Consider the following 17,900-nt stretch of genomic DNA (forward strand, 5'->3'; position numbering starts at 1 on the left):
ATTTTGGGGTCCCCCCCTTACCTTAAGCACCTCGGGGGGGGGGGGCACTGTAGGGCCCCCTCCCACCCCAAATGATTTGGGGGGGGCATTTTGAGCCCCCCCCCCGACCCTAAATCATTGGAGGGGGACATTTTGGGACCCCCACCCGCACCCTAAATAATTTGGGGGGGGGATTCTGGGGTCCCCCCCTCCCTTTAAACACCCGGGGGGGGTATTTTAGCCCCAAAATAGGGGGCCATATGTGAGCCCTCCCCCCCCCCCAAAAAAGAACCAGAAGGGGGGCACCAAATGAGCGCCCCCCCAATAAGGGGGGGGGGGAGTCCTCAAATGAGCCCCCCCAAAAAAGAATTTAGGGAAATCCCCCCCCCCCCCCAAAAAAAAAGCCCCAAAATCCGGGGCACGGCCCCAAAATCCGGGGAAACGGCCCCAAAAGCTGCTGCTTGTGACCCGTTTTGGGACACCCCCCCCCGAAAAAAACCACTAAAATTTCAGGGAATTCCCCCCAAAAACCTCTTCCCCCCCCCCCTCCAATCAGGGACCCACCAAAAGCCCCGAATTTGGGGGAAATGCCCCAAAAAGCTGCTGCTTGTGATGCAAGGGGGGGGGGGGCACGGGGACACCCCCTTAAAAAAAAACAAACTTTTTGGGGGGAAATCGCCCAAAACCTGCACTTTGTTACCCACGTTTGAGACCCCCCCCCCACCGAAACCCCCCCAATTTGGGGAAATCCCCGCAAAAGTCCCAAAATCGAGGGAAATTCCCCCAAAACCACTGCTTGTGGCCCCCTTTTGGGACCCCCCTCCCCCCCCAGCAAAACCCCCAAATTTGGGGAATTTCCCCCAAAACTTGTGGTGTGCCTGTAGGATTCCCCCCCCCAGACCCCAAATTTTGGGTGAAAATCCCCCAAATCCCTCCCTGTGATGTCACTTTTGGGGACCCCCCCCCAAAAGACCCCCAAATTTGGGGGGGAATCCCCCAAAGCTGCTATTTGTGCCCCCCCACCCATTTTGGGGTGAAATCCCCCCGAAGCTGCTGCTGGGACCCCTCAAAACCCCAAATTTGGGGAAAACTCCCCCAAACCCATTTGTGACCCCAGTTACCCCCCCCCCCAAAAAACCAACCCTTATTTTGGGGAGAAATCCCCCCAAACCCGCAGTTTTGCCCCCCCCCCCTTAAAATTTAGAGGAAAATCCCCTAAAAAAAATACATTTCTTACACCTGCGCCCCCCCCGACCCCAAATTTTGGGGGAAATCCCCTAAATCCCGCTGTTTGGGACTCCCCCCCCACACCCAAACGATTTGGGGGGGGCATTTTGGGGCCCCCCCTTTACCTAAAACACCCTGGGGGGGGCATTTTGGGGTCCCCACCCCCACCCTGAATGATTTGGGGGGGGCATTTTGGGGCCCCCCCTTACCTTTAGGGCCTTGGGGGGGGGCATTGTAGGGCCCCTCCCACCCCAAATGATTTGGGGGGGGCATTTTGAGCCCCCCCGGCACCCGAAATCATTGGGGGGGGGCATTTTGGGGTTCCCCCTGACCCTAAATGACTTGGGGGGGGGCATTTGAGTCCTCAAATGAGCCCCCCCAAAAAAGAATTTAGGGAAATCCCCCCCTCCCCAAAAAAAAAGCCCCAAAATCCAGGGAAACGGCCCCAAAAGCTGCTGCTTGTGACCCGTTTTGGGACACCCCCCCCCCCCGAAAAAAAACACTAAAATTTCAGGGAATTCCCCCCAAAAACCTCTTCCCCCCCCCCCAATCAGGGACCCCCCAAAAGCCCCAAATTTGGGGGAAATGCCCCCAAAAAGCTGCTTCTTGTGACGCAAAGGGGGGGGGGGCACGGGGGCACCCCCTTAAAAAAAAACAAACTTTTTTGGGGGAAATCGCCCAAAACCTGCACTTTGTTACCCACGTTTGAGACCCACCCCCCCACTGAAACCCCCCCAATTTGGGGAAATCCCCCCAAAAGTCCCAAAATCGAGGGAAATTCCCCCAAAACCGCTGCTTGCGACCCCGTTTTGGGGCCCCCTCCTCAAAGAAAACACTAAGTTTGGGGAAATTTCCTCAAAAATCCTCAAATTTGGGGATTTTCCCCCGAAACCCGCTGCTTGTGACCCCAATTAGGGACCCCCCCCCCGAAAAAAAAACCAAATTTGGGAAATTTCCCCCAAAACCGCTGCTTGTGGTGTGCCTGTAGGATTCCCCCCCCCAGACCCCAAATTTTGGGTGAAAATCCCCAAAATCCCTCCCCGTGAGGTCACTTTTAGGACCCCCCCCCCCCCCCCCGAGACCCCAAAATTTGGGGGGGAATCCCCCAAAGCTGCTATTTGTGCCCCCGCCCCATTTTGGGGTGAAATCCCCCCGAAGCTGCTGCTGGGACCCCTCAAAACCCCAAATTTGGGGAAAACTCCCCCAAACCCATTTGTGACCCCAGTTACCCCCCCCCCAAAAAAACCAACCCTTATTTTGGGGAGAAATCCCCCAAAACCCGCAGTTTTGCCCCCCCCCCCTTAAAATTCAGGGGAAAATCCCCTAAAAAAAATACATTTCTTACCCCTGCGCCCCCCCGACCCCAAATTTTGGGGGAAATCCCCTAAATCCCGCTGTTTGGGACCCCCCCCCCAAACGATTTGGGGGGGGCATTTTGGGGCCCCCCCTTACCTTTAGGGCCTTGGGGGGGGGCATTGTAGGGCCCCTCCCACCCCAAATGATTTGGGGGGGGCATTTTGAGCCCCCCCGGCACCCGAAATCATTGGGGGGGGGGCATTTTGGGGTTCCCCCTGACCCTAAATGACTTGGGGGGGGGCATTTGAGTCCTCAAATGAGCCCCCCCAAAAAAGAATTTAGGGAAATCCCCCCCTCCCCCAAAAAAAAGCCCCAAAATCCAGGGAAAATGCCCCAAAATCCAGGGAAACAGCCCCAAAAGCTGCTGCTTGTGACCCGTTTTGGGACACCCCCCCCTCCCCCCCCGAAAAAAACCACTAAAATTTCAGGGAATTCCCCCCAAAAACCTCTTCCCCCCCCCCCAATCAGGGACCCCCCAAAAGCCCCAAATTTGGGGGAAACGGCCCCAAAAAGCTGCTGCTTGTGACGCAAAGGGGGGGGGGCGGCACGGGGACACCCCCTTAAAAAAAAAACAAACTTTTGGGGGAAATCGCCCAAAACCTGCACTTTGTTACCCACGTTTGAGACCCCCCCCCCCCCCGAAACCCCCGCAATTTGGGGAAATCTCCCCAAAAGTCCCAAAATCGAGGGAAATTCCCCCAAAACCGCTGCTTGCGACCCCTTTTTGGGACCCCCCCCCGTCCCCCCTCAGCAAAACCCCCAAATTTGGGGAATTTCCCCCAAAACTTGTGGTGTGCCTGTAGGATTCCCCCCCCCCCCAGACCCCAAATTTTGGGTGAAAATCCCCCCAAAATCCCTCCCCGTGAGGTCACTTTTAGGACCCCCCCCCCCCCCCGAGACCCCAAAATTTGGGGGGGAATCCCCCAAAGCTGCTATTTGTGCCCCCCCCCCCCCATTTTGGGGTGAAATCCCCCCGAAGCTGCTGCTGGGACCCCTCAAAACTCCAAATTTGGGGAAAACTCCCCCAAACCCATTTGTGACCCCAGTTACCCCCCCCCAAAAAAAAACAAACCCCTATTTTGGGGAGAAATCCCCCAAAACCCGCAGTTTTGCCCCCCCCCCCCTTAAAATTTAGAGGAAAATCCCCTAAAAAAAATACATTTCTTACCCCTGCGCCCCCCCCGACCCCAAATTTTGGGGGAAATCCCCTAAATCCCGCTGTTTGGGACCCCCCCCCCATCTAAACGATTTGGGGGGGGGCATTGTGCCCCCCCCCCACACGTAAAACACCCTGGGGGGGGCATTTTGGGGTCCCCACCCCCACCCTGAATGATTTGGGGGGGGCATTTTGAGCCCCCCCAACACCCGAAATCATTGGGGGGGGGCATTTTGGGGTTCCCCCTGACCCTAAATGACTTGGGGGGGGGCATTTGAGTCCTCAAATGAGCCCCCCCAAAAAAGAATTTAGGGAAATCCCCCCCCCCCCCCAAAAAAAAAAGCCCCAAAATCCAGGGAAACGGCCCCAAAATCCGGGGAAACGGCCCCAAAAAGCTGCTGCTTGTGACACAAAGGGGGGGGGGCACGGGGACACCCCCTTAAAAAAAAAACAAACTTTTTTGGGGGAAATCGCCCAAAACCTGCACTTTGTTACCCACGTTTGAGACCCCCCACCCCCACTGAAACCCCCCAAATTTGGGGAAATCCCCCCAAAAGTCCCAAAATCTGGGGAAATTCCCCCAAAACCGCTGCTTGCGACCCCGTTTTGGGGCCCCCTCCTCAAAGAAAACACTAAGTTTGGGGAAATTTCCTCAAAAATCCTCAAATTTGGGGATTTTCCCCCGAAACCCGCTGCTTGTGACCCCAATTAGGGACCCCCCCCGAAAAAAAAAACAAATTTGGGAAATTTCCCCCAAAACCGCTGCTTGTGGTGTGCCTGTAGGATTCCTCCCCGCAGACCCCAAATTTTGGGTGAAAATCCCCCCAAATCCCTCCCCGTGATGTCACTTTTGGGGACCCCCCCCCAAAAGACCCCCAAATTTGGGGGGGAATCCCCCAAAGCTGCTATTTGTGCCCCCCCCCCCCCCATTTTGGGGTGAAATCCCCCCGAAGCTGCTGCTGGGACCCCTCAAAACCCCAAATTTGGGGAAAACTCCCCCAAACCCATTTGTGACCGCAGTTACCCCCCCAAAAAAAAACCAACCCTTATTTTGGGGAGAAATCCCCCAAAACCCGCAGTTTTGCCCCCCCCCTTAAAATTTAGAGGAAAATCCCCTAAAAAAAATACATTTCTTACCCCTGCGCCCCCCCCGACCCCAAATTTTGGGGCAAATCCCCTGAATCCCGCTGTTTGGGACCCCCCCCACACCCTAAACGATTTGGGGGGGGCATTTTGGGGCCCCCCCCTTACCTTAAACACCCTGGGGGGTGCATTTTGAGCCCCCCCCCGCACCCTAAATCATTGGGGGGGGCATTTTGGGGTCCCCTAAAAAAAATCCCCTAAAAAAAAATACATTTCTTACCCCTGCGCCCCCCCCGACCCCAAATTTTGGGGGAAATCCCCTAAATCCCGCTGTTTGGGACCCCCCCCCCCAAACGATTTGGGGGGGGGGCATTTTGGGGCCCCCCCTTACCTTTAGGGCCTTGGGGGGGGGCATTGTAGGGCCCCTCCCACCCCAAATGATTTGGGGGGGGCATTTTGAGCCCCCCCGGCACCCTAAATCATTGGGAGGGGGCATTTTGGGGTTCCCCCTGACCCTAAATGACTTGGGGGGGGGCATTTGAGTCCTCAAATGAGCCCCCCCAAAAAAGAATTTAGGGAAATCCCCCCCTCCCCAAAAAAAAAGCCCCAAAATCCAGGGAAAATGCCCCAAAATCCGGGGAAACGGCCCCAAAAGCTGCTGCTTGTGACACAAAGGGGGGGGGCACGGGGACACCCCCTTAAAAAAAAAACAAACTTTTTTGGGGGAAATCGCCCAAAACCTGCACTTTGTTACCCACGTTTGAGACCCCCCACCCCCACTGAAACCCCCCAAATTTGGGGAAATCCCCCCAAAAGTCCCAAAATCTGGGGAAATTCCCCCAAAACCGCTGCTTGCGACCCCGTTTTGGGGCCCCCTCCTCAAAGAAAACACTAAGTTTGGGGAAATTTCCTCAAAAATCCTCAAATTTGGGGATTTTCCCCCGAAACCCGCTGCTTGTGACCCCAATTAGGGACCCCCCCGAAAAAAAAAACCAAATTTGGGAAATTTCCCCCAAAACCGCTGCTTGTGGTGTGCCTGTAGGATTCCCCCCCCCAGACCCCAAATTTTGGGTGAAAATCCCCCAAAATCCCTCCCCGTGAGGTCACTTTTAGGACCCCCCCCCAAAAGATTTATGACATTGGAAAATGTTGATAACATTTGGATATAACAGTAGCTGGTCTGATGGATTGGCTTTCAATGCACTCCTTCACAGTCACAGGTAGGAAAACTAACTTTTCATTGTTTCAGCTAGCTTGTAACAGATAACTTTACAGGGCTTGGGGATGGTGTATCTATTATGTGGTTTTAGCTATTTACTGAGTGGGGCTCTCAGCATTCTTTTAAATGCCTGCCTGTTTGCTTTGATGTCGGGGCTGTATTTCGTGTCAGACTGAAACCTCTTGCAGAGGAAGAGGATCTGTTTTCCCCCAGCACAACTGAGGATGCTCAGTTCAGATTATTTTCTGGAATTTTAGTGTATAAGCAAGAAGAGAGTTTGAAAGAGAAGTGCAGACTTGGAAACTTTTCAGACAAGCAAGCAATAGATCCAAAATTAACCCTTTAAAAGTAGTCCTACAGGGAAAAGATTTTCCTGTAGGCACTTGGAGGGTTACAATGTAGTGCTTGCTGAAAGCGTCAGAGAGTTGCTGGACTGAAATTATGGATTTGCCTTGAAGGTACACAGCTGGAGAAGTTAGCCTTTGTTTTCAAAACCTTTATGTTGTTTCCCAAGCTGTTTTGAGTATTCTCCCTTTCTCAGAAGTTGACTAGTTTTGGTCTATGCTATATGAAACTCTATCATCAGAGATTCAAAGTCCTCTAGTGGTTCTGTGTACTTGGATTAAGGAAAAGGTTTTGCCATTTTTTCTTAAAGGCCTACCTGGTGTGGTTATGGCACTACTTGTTGCAAAGCAACATTTATTTTCTAATGTGGTAAGCCTCCTGATCTGTCTTTTCATACTTCTATATTTCTCACTTAAAGAGCACTGTCCTGCAAGTCGGCTGAGTGCTCCAAATTATCGGTGAGAGCTGAGTTTTTGAGTGAGTAGATGGGCATGTTCTATTTAGTGATAGATAAATGGAATTTAAAAGAAATTATTACAATTCAAGCTTTCTTTTTAATTATTTTTAGTTACTAAAATTTTAAAATAAAATTTGTCAAAAATACTTACAAAAATACTTACAAAAGCACAATCTAAGACAATCTCTTGTGGTATTTAGGGCAGTTCTGGTATGGTAGTTTGCATCTTTCTGAGGTAGTTCTCATGTGCCTCTCTGGTATGGAAGTTATAACACGCCTCTTGTGACAGGAGTATTAGGGCAGTTCTTCTGCCTCATGTACCTCTAGTGGCAAAAGTATTAGGGCAGTTAGTTCGGCATGCTGACCCACTGGAAAAGTTACTATCTAGGAATTTTGTTTGGTTTTGTGAGCTATCTTTGTGTTAGATCAGCTTAATTGTTACAATGCAGTCCCATGATCCAGTGCAAGAAAAGTAGTGAAAGGACATATATAAGCCTTGGTAAGCATGGGGAATGAAAACGGAAGAGAGGGAGAGAGAGGGATAGCACCCTTACCAGTGGAGTCCACGGTCCTACCCTGTTAGATGTAATGTTAAACTGTCTTGAGTCTATGCTGGAGTAATGCGCGTGGAGAACTTCATCTTTAACTGGACTCATCAGCAACTGGGAAGTATGTATTTTTTCTTCAGTTTTCTACCTCTACACAGCTGTATTACTTTTGTAATGGCGATTGTTGTTGGGGATGATTTGCTAAGGAGAATCAACCACTTAACTGTATAAGAAAAAGCTCATTAACAGGCAAATAAGATACATGCAGATAATAATTACAAGATGATGATGTGTTCAGACATACTCACTTCACTCTAGTAAATACATGACAACCACTACATTTGGTTACCACTGAGCTGGGAACTCAAAATGGTGATGTTGTATGGACGGTAATGTTCTTCATTTGTCATATCAAAATATTGGTTTAGGGTTTGTCTATTAATAACTCATTTGTAGAGTTAATCACTAGCTACATCCTTCTAAGGCTAATTAATTTTGGAACAGGCATGCATATCCTTTCTTTTTGATCATACTTACATCTTACAGTATTTATGTTAGATGAAAGCTCATAAGAATGTAAATTTATTATTATTTGGGGGAAGTAATTAATGCAGTTCAACACAATCTTTCCCTGGATCTTCCAGGAAATGGAGTGCTGTTTTTGTTATACTGTGAGCCCTGAGAAAGTGAAGACTGAATGGTTGCCCAAGGTTAGAGTATGTCCCATAAGTGTATCTCTGGGTTTTCTTCCCAGATCACTATTCCTCTAAATTACTCTGTAGCAGTTACAGAGAGCTTTTAATGTGTTAATAATATGATCATAACAAACTGTCATTCATTTAATGTATATATTACAGTTTGCAAAACTATGATGTTTTAGAATTTTTTATGACATTTTGATTTTTCTTTCTATATAAAAGTTTGTTAAACACTATCAAGTACTAAATGTAATTTGAGGGAAGGGGTTGAATTTCTTTTGTTGTTTAATGGCCTGAATTCTTTTTTTTTTTTGCTTTACCACAAAAACTGTGGAATAATAATTTCAAATTAAAGCACTAAATGCCCTTGAGTGGAGAGGCTTTTATATGTCGTAGGTAACTTGCACTGCAAAATGAACAATCAAGAAATGGCATCTAGCACAGAAGTCCCTACAAGGACATCTGTAAATAACAGGACAGTATCAGCCTGTTTCAGGCAACAAAACAACGTGCACCAGAAAATTTCATACATTTTGATTATGTGTCCAGCTAACTAGTTCTTGAAGAGTTATCATTTGGAGGATAGCAGGCATGTCTTGTTTCAGGATATTGCTAAGGGCACAAAGGAACTAAAAAGTAGCTTCTAGTAGTGTAAGTGTAGAATACACTATTTTGAGAGGTCACTTACCATCTAATCTCTTGGTCCTGTCCAGCAAAGTGGTGATGTGCCCAAGTGCATGGTTGTTTCCTCCCAGTCTCCCTATTCTGGTATCCCTCAGAAGACTAGAAGGCACACTGGGGCTGCTATTCATCCATATCTTCTTCTGACATAACAGGATGCACTTAGGATGCATGCTTTGGGAAACAGTATTGTCAAATGGAGCCTTCATCTCACACTGTAGACACAGACTCTGTCACTAGCTTTCAATAACTACTTTTTTTCATTGCTCATTGGCTCAAATGTTTTTGGTTGGTTGGTTGGTTGGTTTTGTTTTCCCTGGGCACTCTCTAAACTTACTTTTTTGGTCATTTCCACTGATGACCATTTTCTCCTTTTAATTTGTTCTGTCTCTCATTTCATAGGTGGTTTCATTCTTAAGGACCTGAATATAAGAATGCAATTGTCCTGTAGAAATCAATGAATCCCTTTCAGTCTAAAGATCTGGCTCCATACTTGTAGATGATTACTTCCACAGAAGCTGTGTTAAAGTGTGGGAGCTATGGATAATTTCTGTGGGCATGAATACCTCTTCATCTCCTTGAAGCATTGTCTGCGCACAGCCTTACTACATGGGAAAATGCTATTTTTAACTGAAATACCAGGTTACTTAAGCCGCACAGGAATGCTGTGATACAGAAAAGACTGAATGATTCCTGCTAAATTTAGTGGTGTAGTGCTGCCTCTGTTGCATTAGGATACCTTTGGGAAAGAAAATTAGATAAATCTCAAGGGGAAAATATGCTAAAATTATATTGGATAACTAATCAGTATTGTATATTCAAAGGCTAAAATCAGTGGTACTCTTTGGCATTTTAACTACTTTGATAACTACTTTGGCAAATCAGTGTAGCCACTGAAGGCCAAAGTTGTAGCATGTCTGTTCACCTAGACATGATATCAGTCTTCTTGTTTCCTAGTCAAGGTATCCAGTCAGATAGTCAGATATCCAGATTGCATGCTCAAAAACACTGCCTAACATCATCTGGTGCCTGAAATCAATAATCAGAAATTCGATTTTGTCCAGCTCTATAAAAAGAGCTCTAGATATCTAAACAAAGTCTCTTATTTACAAGTAGTCCCTGGTTGTGGAAGGTAGGTGCCTGCATGCCTGCAACCTTGGTGTTGTCGAGACAAGTGTCTGGGTGTTTGTATGTCATACCTTCTCCAAGGTTGTCTTCTGCTCAGGGCAAAGCTCACCAGCTGTGAACAGAACACTCATTTCCTGCTTACTACAATTCATGCTCTTCATTCAGTTTTTCTATAACAAGATTTCAAAGCTTAAGTTCTTCTTCACTCATTTTGTGTTTGCTGTTATAAATCTTTCATAACATTCTGCATGGTAAGCCTGTCTTGAATGGAAGTGAAAAAGAATTACCCCAGTAAAGTTTTGTCCCCTTCCTAGTAGTTTGTGCAATCATCTAGGAAACAGCAAGCGTACATTCAAATTCCTGAGATAAGTCTCCAAGACTCCAGGATGCACCACTTGTGTTCTCCTGGGCTTTAATCACTAAGTTATTCTGCAAAAGTCTCAGAGGAAGACCTAATGTTCTCTGAAGCCCTGAGTCAGTCATTTTTCAGAAGAACCTCTGTGCTTAGTGCGTCCTTTATATTGATTTTCAATGACTTTGCACTTCATGCTCAGTATGCGGGATCGCTGAATTGGCCTTCAAGATTCAAGATGCAATCAATAAAATAGGTACACTAAGACATTTGGAGTGTTCAGGAGCACCTACCTCTATCCTATAAGAATAAAAAGCCTTCTATAAGAAACCCTGCCACTTACTTTAGTCACTTAAATGCAGGCACCTACTTCGGTGTCAGAGTGTCTTGGCTTCATGCCTAAAGTAGAGAGTTTAAATGCAAACCCAGCAAAAGGTGATCAGCACCAGGCTACATGAAACATAGTGTCTCACACATCCTATGCTTTATTAATATTTTGTGTTTTACTTACATAGTATGAAAATCTATTGCAACACAAAACATTTTTATTTAATCTCCTCCATTTTCCGTCTTTGTCGTTTCTGCAGTTCTCCCATTTTACTCTTTTCTCTTCATTTTTTTTTCCCCAGATGTTTTCTTAGTTTCCCTGTGTTCCTCTCAGTTTATTCCTCTGTATTTCATTCATTCACTTTTTCCTATTGCCTTTTTTCCCCCTTCATTATTGTACTTTTTCACATTACCTATCTCTCCGGGCAACTTTTGTATTGGAATGGCATCTTGAAGAAAAACAAGGTTCACTCCAACTGTCAGTTGTCTTTATGGTTACTTAGGACATAATCTAATTCATATATAAAATCCATTTGTGAAAAAAAAAAATAGTATTTACTGCAAATAATAGATTTTGCTTTTGACACTGAAGTCTTTGAGGTTTAGCCTTGACTTTAGGTGTTTCTTGTTTAGCCAGAAGTAAGCCATAAGCCTTCCATGTTGACTCTTTGGCTGTAATTTGCCTGCACAGTCTTCATCACATTTAGATGCTGTTAATAGTCAGAAAAAAGGCTAGCTGTAATTTGGAAGTCTTGTATGTTAATGATCTCATGGTGGACCTGGTACCATGTGTCTGGAGTGTGCATTTTATGCCGACATTAGCATTACTCCTAAATTGACAGTTACAAACAAATGTTTTTCAAACTCAACTTTTTGCAATTCACAACAGATAATTGCAAATATTTTTCAGGAAATACATTTAAACTGTAAAATAAGTAACCGTATAAACTAGATTATGTTTACAGTATTTTTGTATCTTTGATTTATCCTTCAACAGCTTCCATGTTCAGCCTCAATTTACAGCCTCTGCTATATTTTTGTTGCACCATCTTCATCTGTGGACTGCTCCTTCTGAGTGGTGTGGGGAAAGGAGGAGTATCAGAAGGAAAGCAATTGAGCAGATAAAAATGGGAGATAGATTTACATATCTTATTGGTTTTGACATTAACACTCTCGAGGTATTACTAACAATATGTTTCCTGTGTCCATCTAGTCTTTGAAAAGAAAAAAAAAAAAGCTACCACAGCCTCTCTTACATTATGTTTGTATGCTTCTAAGATTCACTTGAGATGCTAAATAGTATTTATCTGTTTCAACATAAAGTGTTCAGGGTGAGTGAGTGCGTGAAACATTTGAGAGCAGACACTTCAATATGGAAAACATCTTTATATTCACCATAGTTGGAGTCAAGGAACAGTCACATTGGAAAGCTGTTATACCTTGGTATGTCTTCTTTTTCTGCCACTGCTACATATTAGGTATCTGCCCTCCAAAAACATCCTAGATAGTGCTAAGTCATCTTTATTCATGATTCAGATGCAAAAAGCTCAAGAATGGAGGAAACAAAACAAAACAAACACTTTAAGGCAGCCGTTTGAATTCCCATAACAAAGTGTGCACAAGCACAAAGTCTCCAACTCAGAAATACCTTAAAATCCTGAGATATGGAAGGATTAAATGCTACTAATCTGGAGGGGATACCAGTTTTGCATGAACCACTGATGTAATCTAGTATGCTTCCATTTACTTTGATGATTGATAATAACAAAATAATTGCATGTCTTAATAAAACAATTCCTATCCCTACCCGGTAATTGGTGATATTTTCATTTCTCTTATCTAATGTTTTCAGTGAGGAGTAGTTGGCTTTTTTTTTTTGTCTTTTTTTTAAAGACCTTCAGAGAGTAGTGGAATTTGTATCTGAATGGATATTCTCAGTGCCTTCTTGAAGGGATTAAAAGTAAGTAAGAGACGAGCATGAAGAACTAAGTACATATAAACACACTGAGAGCAATATTCTCAGTAGAAAGCTTTCTCTCTCATAGTCTTTTACCCCCCCACCCCCACCCCCCTTCTCTTGTTTATGGCTGACATTTTATTCTGATCAGATATTTCTAATGCCCTTTCTCTGGTCATTTTTCAAGAGGTTACTTGGAGTGAATATTCCCATTTATATAATCACCTTGTCTTTTTGGACATTTACACTCTATAGCAATTGCTTTTAATATCAAGTTTGAGAAGCAGTGGGGCACAGATTGCTTGACAAAGCTACAGTGGTATATCATTGAGTCCAAGGTGCGAATTTTCAGAATATAAACTTAGGATATGGTTCCATGAGTGGAATGTTCTGAACTTTATTGACTAAACAAGGCAGCAGCTGCTAAGTAGCACCAGGAATATAAGCAAAACAAAATGTTTTGGTAAGGAGAAGTCAGTTCTACTACGGTTGACACTGTCCCTATTTCAGGCTCTAGATCACAGGAGCTTTACCCATTTACTTCTTGTAATATTTTTTCCTCCAGATTGGTATCAGAGATCTTTGCCTCTCTCCTCTAAGTTACTTAAAGCTTTTTTTTTTTTTAAAAAACTTTTTTTTTCTTTCGTCTTTCTTACACTTTAATCAGGATTTTGAAGTAGGAGTAAGTGACATTCATTAGCTTCCTCCTTGCTTCTTTAAAATGCTTGAACTTAGGCCAGGTGACTGCCTTAGAAATCAGTGCTTCACCACAGCTGTTTCTGCTTCAGGATGACAGACTGAGGAGGAGAGAAGGAAAATGGAATTAAAAAGAACTGATAGAAGAAGCAAAAGCTTGTTTTCAGTACAGTGAGGGAAATGTGGATGTAAAAGTAATGGTGTGAAAAGGTATGAAAATACTTTTCTTTTAACAAATCACTAGGTTACCTGCTACTGGATCCTGTTTTATTACTGGAGATATCTGTGAGGTTTTCTTGTGTATATGAAGTAAGAACAACAAAAAAACAATTCTTAAAACGGAGGCAGTAGCTTTTATGATCTGAATGTAGTTCCTTTCTGCATACACTTCTTTGTGAATTAGATCTCTAAGTTGCTTTTTTGTTAAATGACTTTATCGTAGCCCAATTGTAATAGCATTATAACCTTTGTTAGACGTAAAGAAAGCCTAAGAAAATAGCCTATTAAACATACATGACATTTCTTTGTAATTATATTTTAGTTAAAGTCATGTAAGTTACAAAGTCTACTGATTTAAAGACATGATACTGAAAAAACGCTAAACAAATGAAAACGCAGTTATTGTACGAGCCTGCGATGTAAAAGTATCTTCAAAACGTTTCACTTCCTTTCTTTGAAATTCTTCCTTTTATAAAATCTTACTGATTTTATAAATTCTACCATAATCTTATTGGTTTTGTTGTTGTTTTTCTGTAGGGGCCTGTGATTTAGCAAACCTTATTCTTTATCTAGAGATAGAAATATGTGTCACAAATTTAAGTGGGTACTGTTACTAGATAACTTAAAGTGTTTTGTGTGTGAAATACATCTGTTTAGCTTCAGTCTGCATTATTTTTCTTACATTTCTTGAATCCCCATCTTTGCAAAATTCGTCACCTCTTCAAGATTCACAGCCATCTGCATCTTAGGTGAATTAACTTCAGGTTAATGTGGGGAAAAAAAAAAAGAATGAATAAACGTGTCTATACTAAGTAAAGAAATTGACCCCTAAATATACTGAGTATTTTTTTCTTCACTGCTTGTATATATACATATTTTTTTGGTCATAATTTCTATATCTGTACTCGTGAAAACTTAGCTTTCTATTTTTTGACAAAGATTTAGGAAGCGGTCTCTGAGGAGTAATTAGAGCAAGCTTTGAAGATGCTTCTTAAAATTCTGTTTTACTACTAGGGGCTGCAACTACAAACAGAGCTGTGTTGCAATGGCTCTAGAAAGGCTTAGTGCAGCCTTTCAGTACATAAAAGGGGCTTATAAGAAAGATGGAGAAGGACTTTTCACTAGGGTCTGTAGTGATAAGGTAACAGCTTGTAAACTAAAGGGTAGTTTTAGATTGGGTATAAGGAAGAAATTTTTGATGATGAGAGTGGTGAGGCACTGGAACAGGTCACCCAGAGAAGCTGTGGATGCTGTATCCCTGGAGGTGTTCAAGACCAGGTTGGATGGGGCTTTGGGCAAACTGATCTAGTGGGAAGTGTCGTTCCACACACCCCAAGGCAGGGAGGTTGGAACTAGATGATCTTTAAGATCCCTTTCAACCTAAAACATTCTGTGATTAATATATGTATATGTATATGCATATATAATTCCTGTTGTAACTTTTTAAATCATTTCAATGTATGCTGTCCATAGTCTTGTCACAAGCAAGGCTGGTGCTGTTTTAGCTGATCAGCTGGTGGCTAGCAGGAGTTGAACATGTTATAGTTCTTCCTAACTTATATTTTAAACATTCATATGCCTGTATGTTTTTGGGGAGAACAGTGAATGCTTGCTAGGTATGTCAGCTTTGATTTACTCCCTGTCAGACATGAACCAAGCTGCAGATGTAAGAACAGATTTGCTTTCCCTTTCTACAACCTGAACAATACAGAGAGAACAAGTGAAGTCTTAGAATCAGTATTCCATTTGATTTCTTTTCAATACTTTTTCACACCTGCTTGCTCCTATATATATATTTAAACTCTTTTGGAAGCCATTAATAGCTATTGAAATTCAGTTTCAATGTTTTTTCATGGATTTTTAAGAACTGTTTGCCACAATTCGTAATCTTCTAGGCTGTAATATCTCCTGCAGTCATATTTGGCAGTATTGCCCTGCAAATGTACACATTGAAACATCTAGAGACTTTTTACCGAGAAGCTGACATTTCAAGCTGCTATTATAATGCTCACGTTCTAGTGATGGGACTACTGAAGTGTGTATAGTGAGGTATTCTTTTAACAAAGGGAATATCTGCTGAATTAAATCCCTGTTGGAATAGGGAGAGCATTTTCACTTATATTATTGTTATTATTTTTAATTAAGTTGATGCTCTGAGATCTGAGTTGCTGTAGATGGTTATATACATCTGAGTTGATGTGGAATGTTTGCCATCTTCTTTATATTTTATGTTTACTATATTAAGAAAGTTCATAAGACACCTGCCAATGGTTTATTGAAGAGCTTTTGCTACTCTTATAGTTATGTCTCAATTCAAATTTTTGCTATTTGTAGTAAAAGAGAGATGCTGAGGAGGATGAAATTGAAGAGAAAGCCTTAATGCTGTGTCAGTGCTGTTCAGCAATAGCCAAAAACTGAGTGTGTTCTCAACATGATTTTAACCACAAATCCAAAACACAGCATAATATGAGCTTCTGTGTAGAATATTAACCCCATCCCAGGCAGATCCAGTACCAACAGGATGCAAGAAATTGTGTAGACATAAGCTGTGCTTTGAAAAGGCCTGTATTTTAGTATACAAATCAGTCTGATCTCACAGACTTACTACAACCATGACTAGATAACAACCTCTTAAGATTCCTTGTCCACCACCCTCCTGTCTCCAGACAAACTTAATATTTTAAAGTCTTTCTGCATGTGGGAAGGATAAATTAATAGCGATACTTCTATTCTTAATTAATGTTTATAAACTTCTGCATAGAGAAGCAAAATAGTTCATAACAACTTCGTTGTTACTCTTTAAGTCACTCTCCTCTCAGAAGAAATTGGACAGCAAGGGTACGTAACTGGGAAATTACTAATGCATATATAACATTTTTCCTTTGCTCTCTTGAAGTTATTACAGTATGATGTAGTGAACATTTTAGCCATATATTATAACTATGGGAGACACTGTTTAAAATGAACTCTTAAAATTAATAAAAATGTAAGTAAATCTGTCAGAGCTAATTGCAGCATTGCAAATTGTTTAGATCATGCTTGATATATTTGTAGATAAAATTACATGTGTAAATGATTTCTGTTTTAGAACAGTGTCAAAATCACAAATAGTATAGTTGTTTTTCTTCATATTATATGCACATCAGTTATTGAACACCTGATTAAACTTGTTTTTCCCGAATGCCTGATAAAAAAATTCTGATCTCCTAATGGATGACTCTTAGATGAAATGCCAAAGATCATAGTGTATTAACATTATTTATATTGCAAATAGTGCAACTGGTAATACAAGGGATCAGATTATGTATCTGAGCTGTAATTTAATTTTGTTTATTCTGTCCTTTCCTGTAAGCACATTTAATTTGTGCTGTGGGGCTTTTGCTTATATCAGCTGAAACCCACAATTGGAGTACAGTTTTGTACTCATCTGAAAAGTGTGTGTTTTTCTAAAGGTTTTGATATGAAAAGTGTCCTGTGCAGTTATGCTGCATATGTTCCCACATCGTGAGATGTTGAACCTGTTGGTCCATTTCAATCAGGTATAGTAGAGACCTGTTAATGTCAGCAGCAATAACATTCTTAAACCTGTAGTGAAAAACTGGTAGCTGGAGAGAGGAGGAAGGCTGCAAAATAAATACAGCAATTACCTATCCTGCTTGGCTTGCCATGAGCTAATTTTAGTGTGCACAGCCACAGCACGTGATTCTTCTCACCTGTGCGCTGTTTGGGACTGAAAGAGAGTGAGCAAGCCTGTGACAGGTATTAGGGGAGTGACAGGACCAGAGTGCAGTGGGTGGAAACAACTGGTTTTGGTGGAGTTAGGTTATAGGCCAGTGGGATTTAGTTGGGGATAAGAAATGTGGTTAATGTGGTGGTGATGGATATGGATGGGTATAAGTTAAAAACCCATTAGAAACCAAGCTTTGTTAGTTCTAGCACTGACTGAACGAGTTCTTTCATTAAGAAAACAAAAAAGTAGTAGCTGATACTGATGGATAGCAGTAGAATTATATAATCTAACACCAAAAAAGAAGCAACTGATTGTTCCTCTTGTTTTCTTCTTTAGACCCGACTTGTTTGATTGGAATGCTGTTGCTTCTCAGCAGTCACCTGTGCAACGATTAGACCATGCATTTAACATAGCCAGGCAACACCTGGGCATAGAGAAACTCCTTGATCCTGAAGGTTAGTACAAATTACATTCTTTTCTCTAGGTTGAAAATCAGTTTTTCCATTCACTTGGTTGTAGCTGAACTTCTTTGCACAAAAGTTTAATGTTTTGCAAGATAATTCATAAACTGAAGACAAATCCTTTGTTTATACTTTGATGTTAATTTTGCTCCCTACTGAAATAGCATAAACACTCCCTGTATGCTTGAAAGCAATCTTTTTCATGCTGAAGTTTGGGTCCAGAGTTTTAAGGTATACACACCGGTATCAAGGTGTCTTGAAAATAAGCTGATTTCTGTTTA

General features: G+C 42.9%; 1 protein-coding gene across 1 annotated transcript in view; it reads left to right on the forward strand.

Annotated features, from left to right (window-relative positions):
- Positions 1–5,907: 5,907 nt before the first annotated feature.
- LOC136787896 (dystrophin-like) overlaps positions 5,908–17,900 on the forward strand; it is a 100,088-nt gene continuing 88,095 nt past the window's right edge. Inside the window, exons 1-2 of the mRNA XM_066985303.1 lie at positions 5,908–6,021; positions 17,495–17,613. Of these exons, the coding sequence (XP_066841404.1) occupies positions 5,948–6,021; positions 17,495–17,613 (193 nt within the window). The 5' untranslated portion in view covers positions 5,908–5,947. The remainder of the gene's footprint in view (positions 6,022–17,494; positions 17,614–17,900) is intronic.

Source organism: Anser cygnoides, chromosome 31 (genome assembly GCF_040182565.1).
Source record: "Anser cygnoides isolate HZ-2024a breed goose chromosome 31, Taihu_goose_T2T_genome, whole genome shotgun sequence".
Lineage (NCBI taxonomy): Eukaryota > Metazoa > Chordata > Aves > Anseriformes > Anatidae > Anser > Anser cygnoides.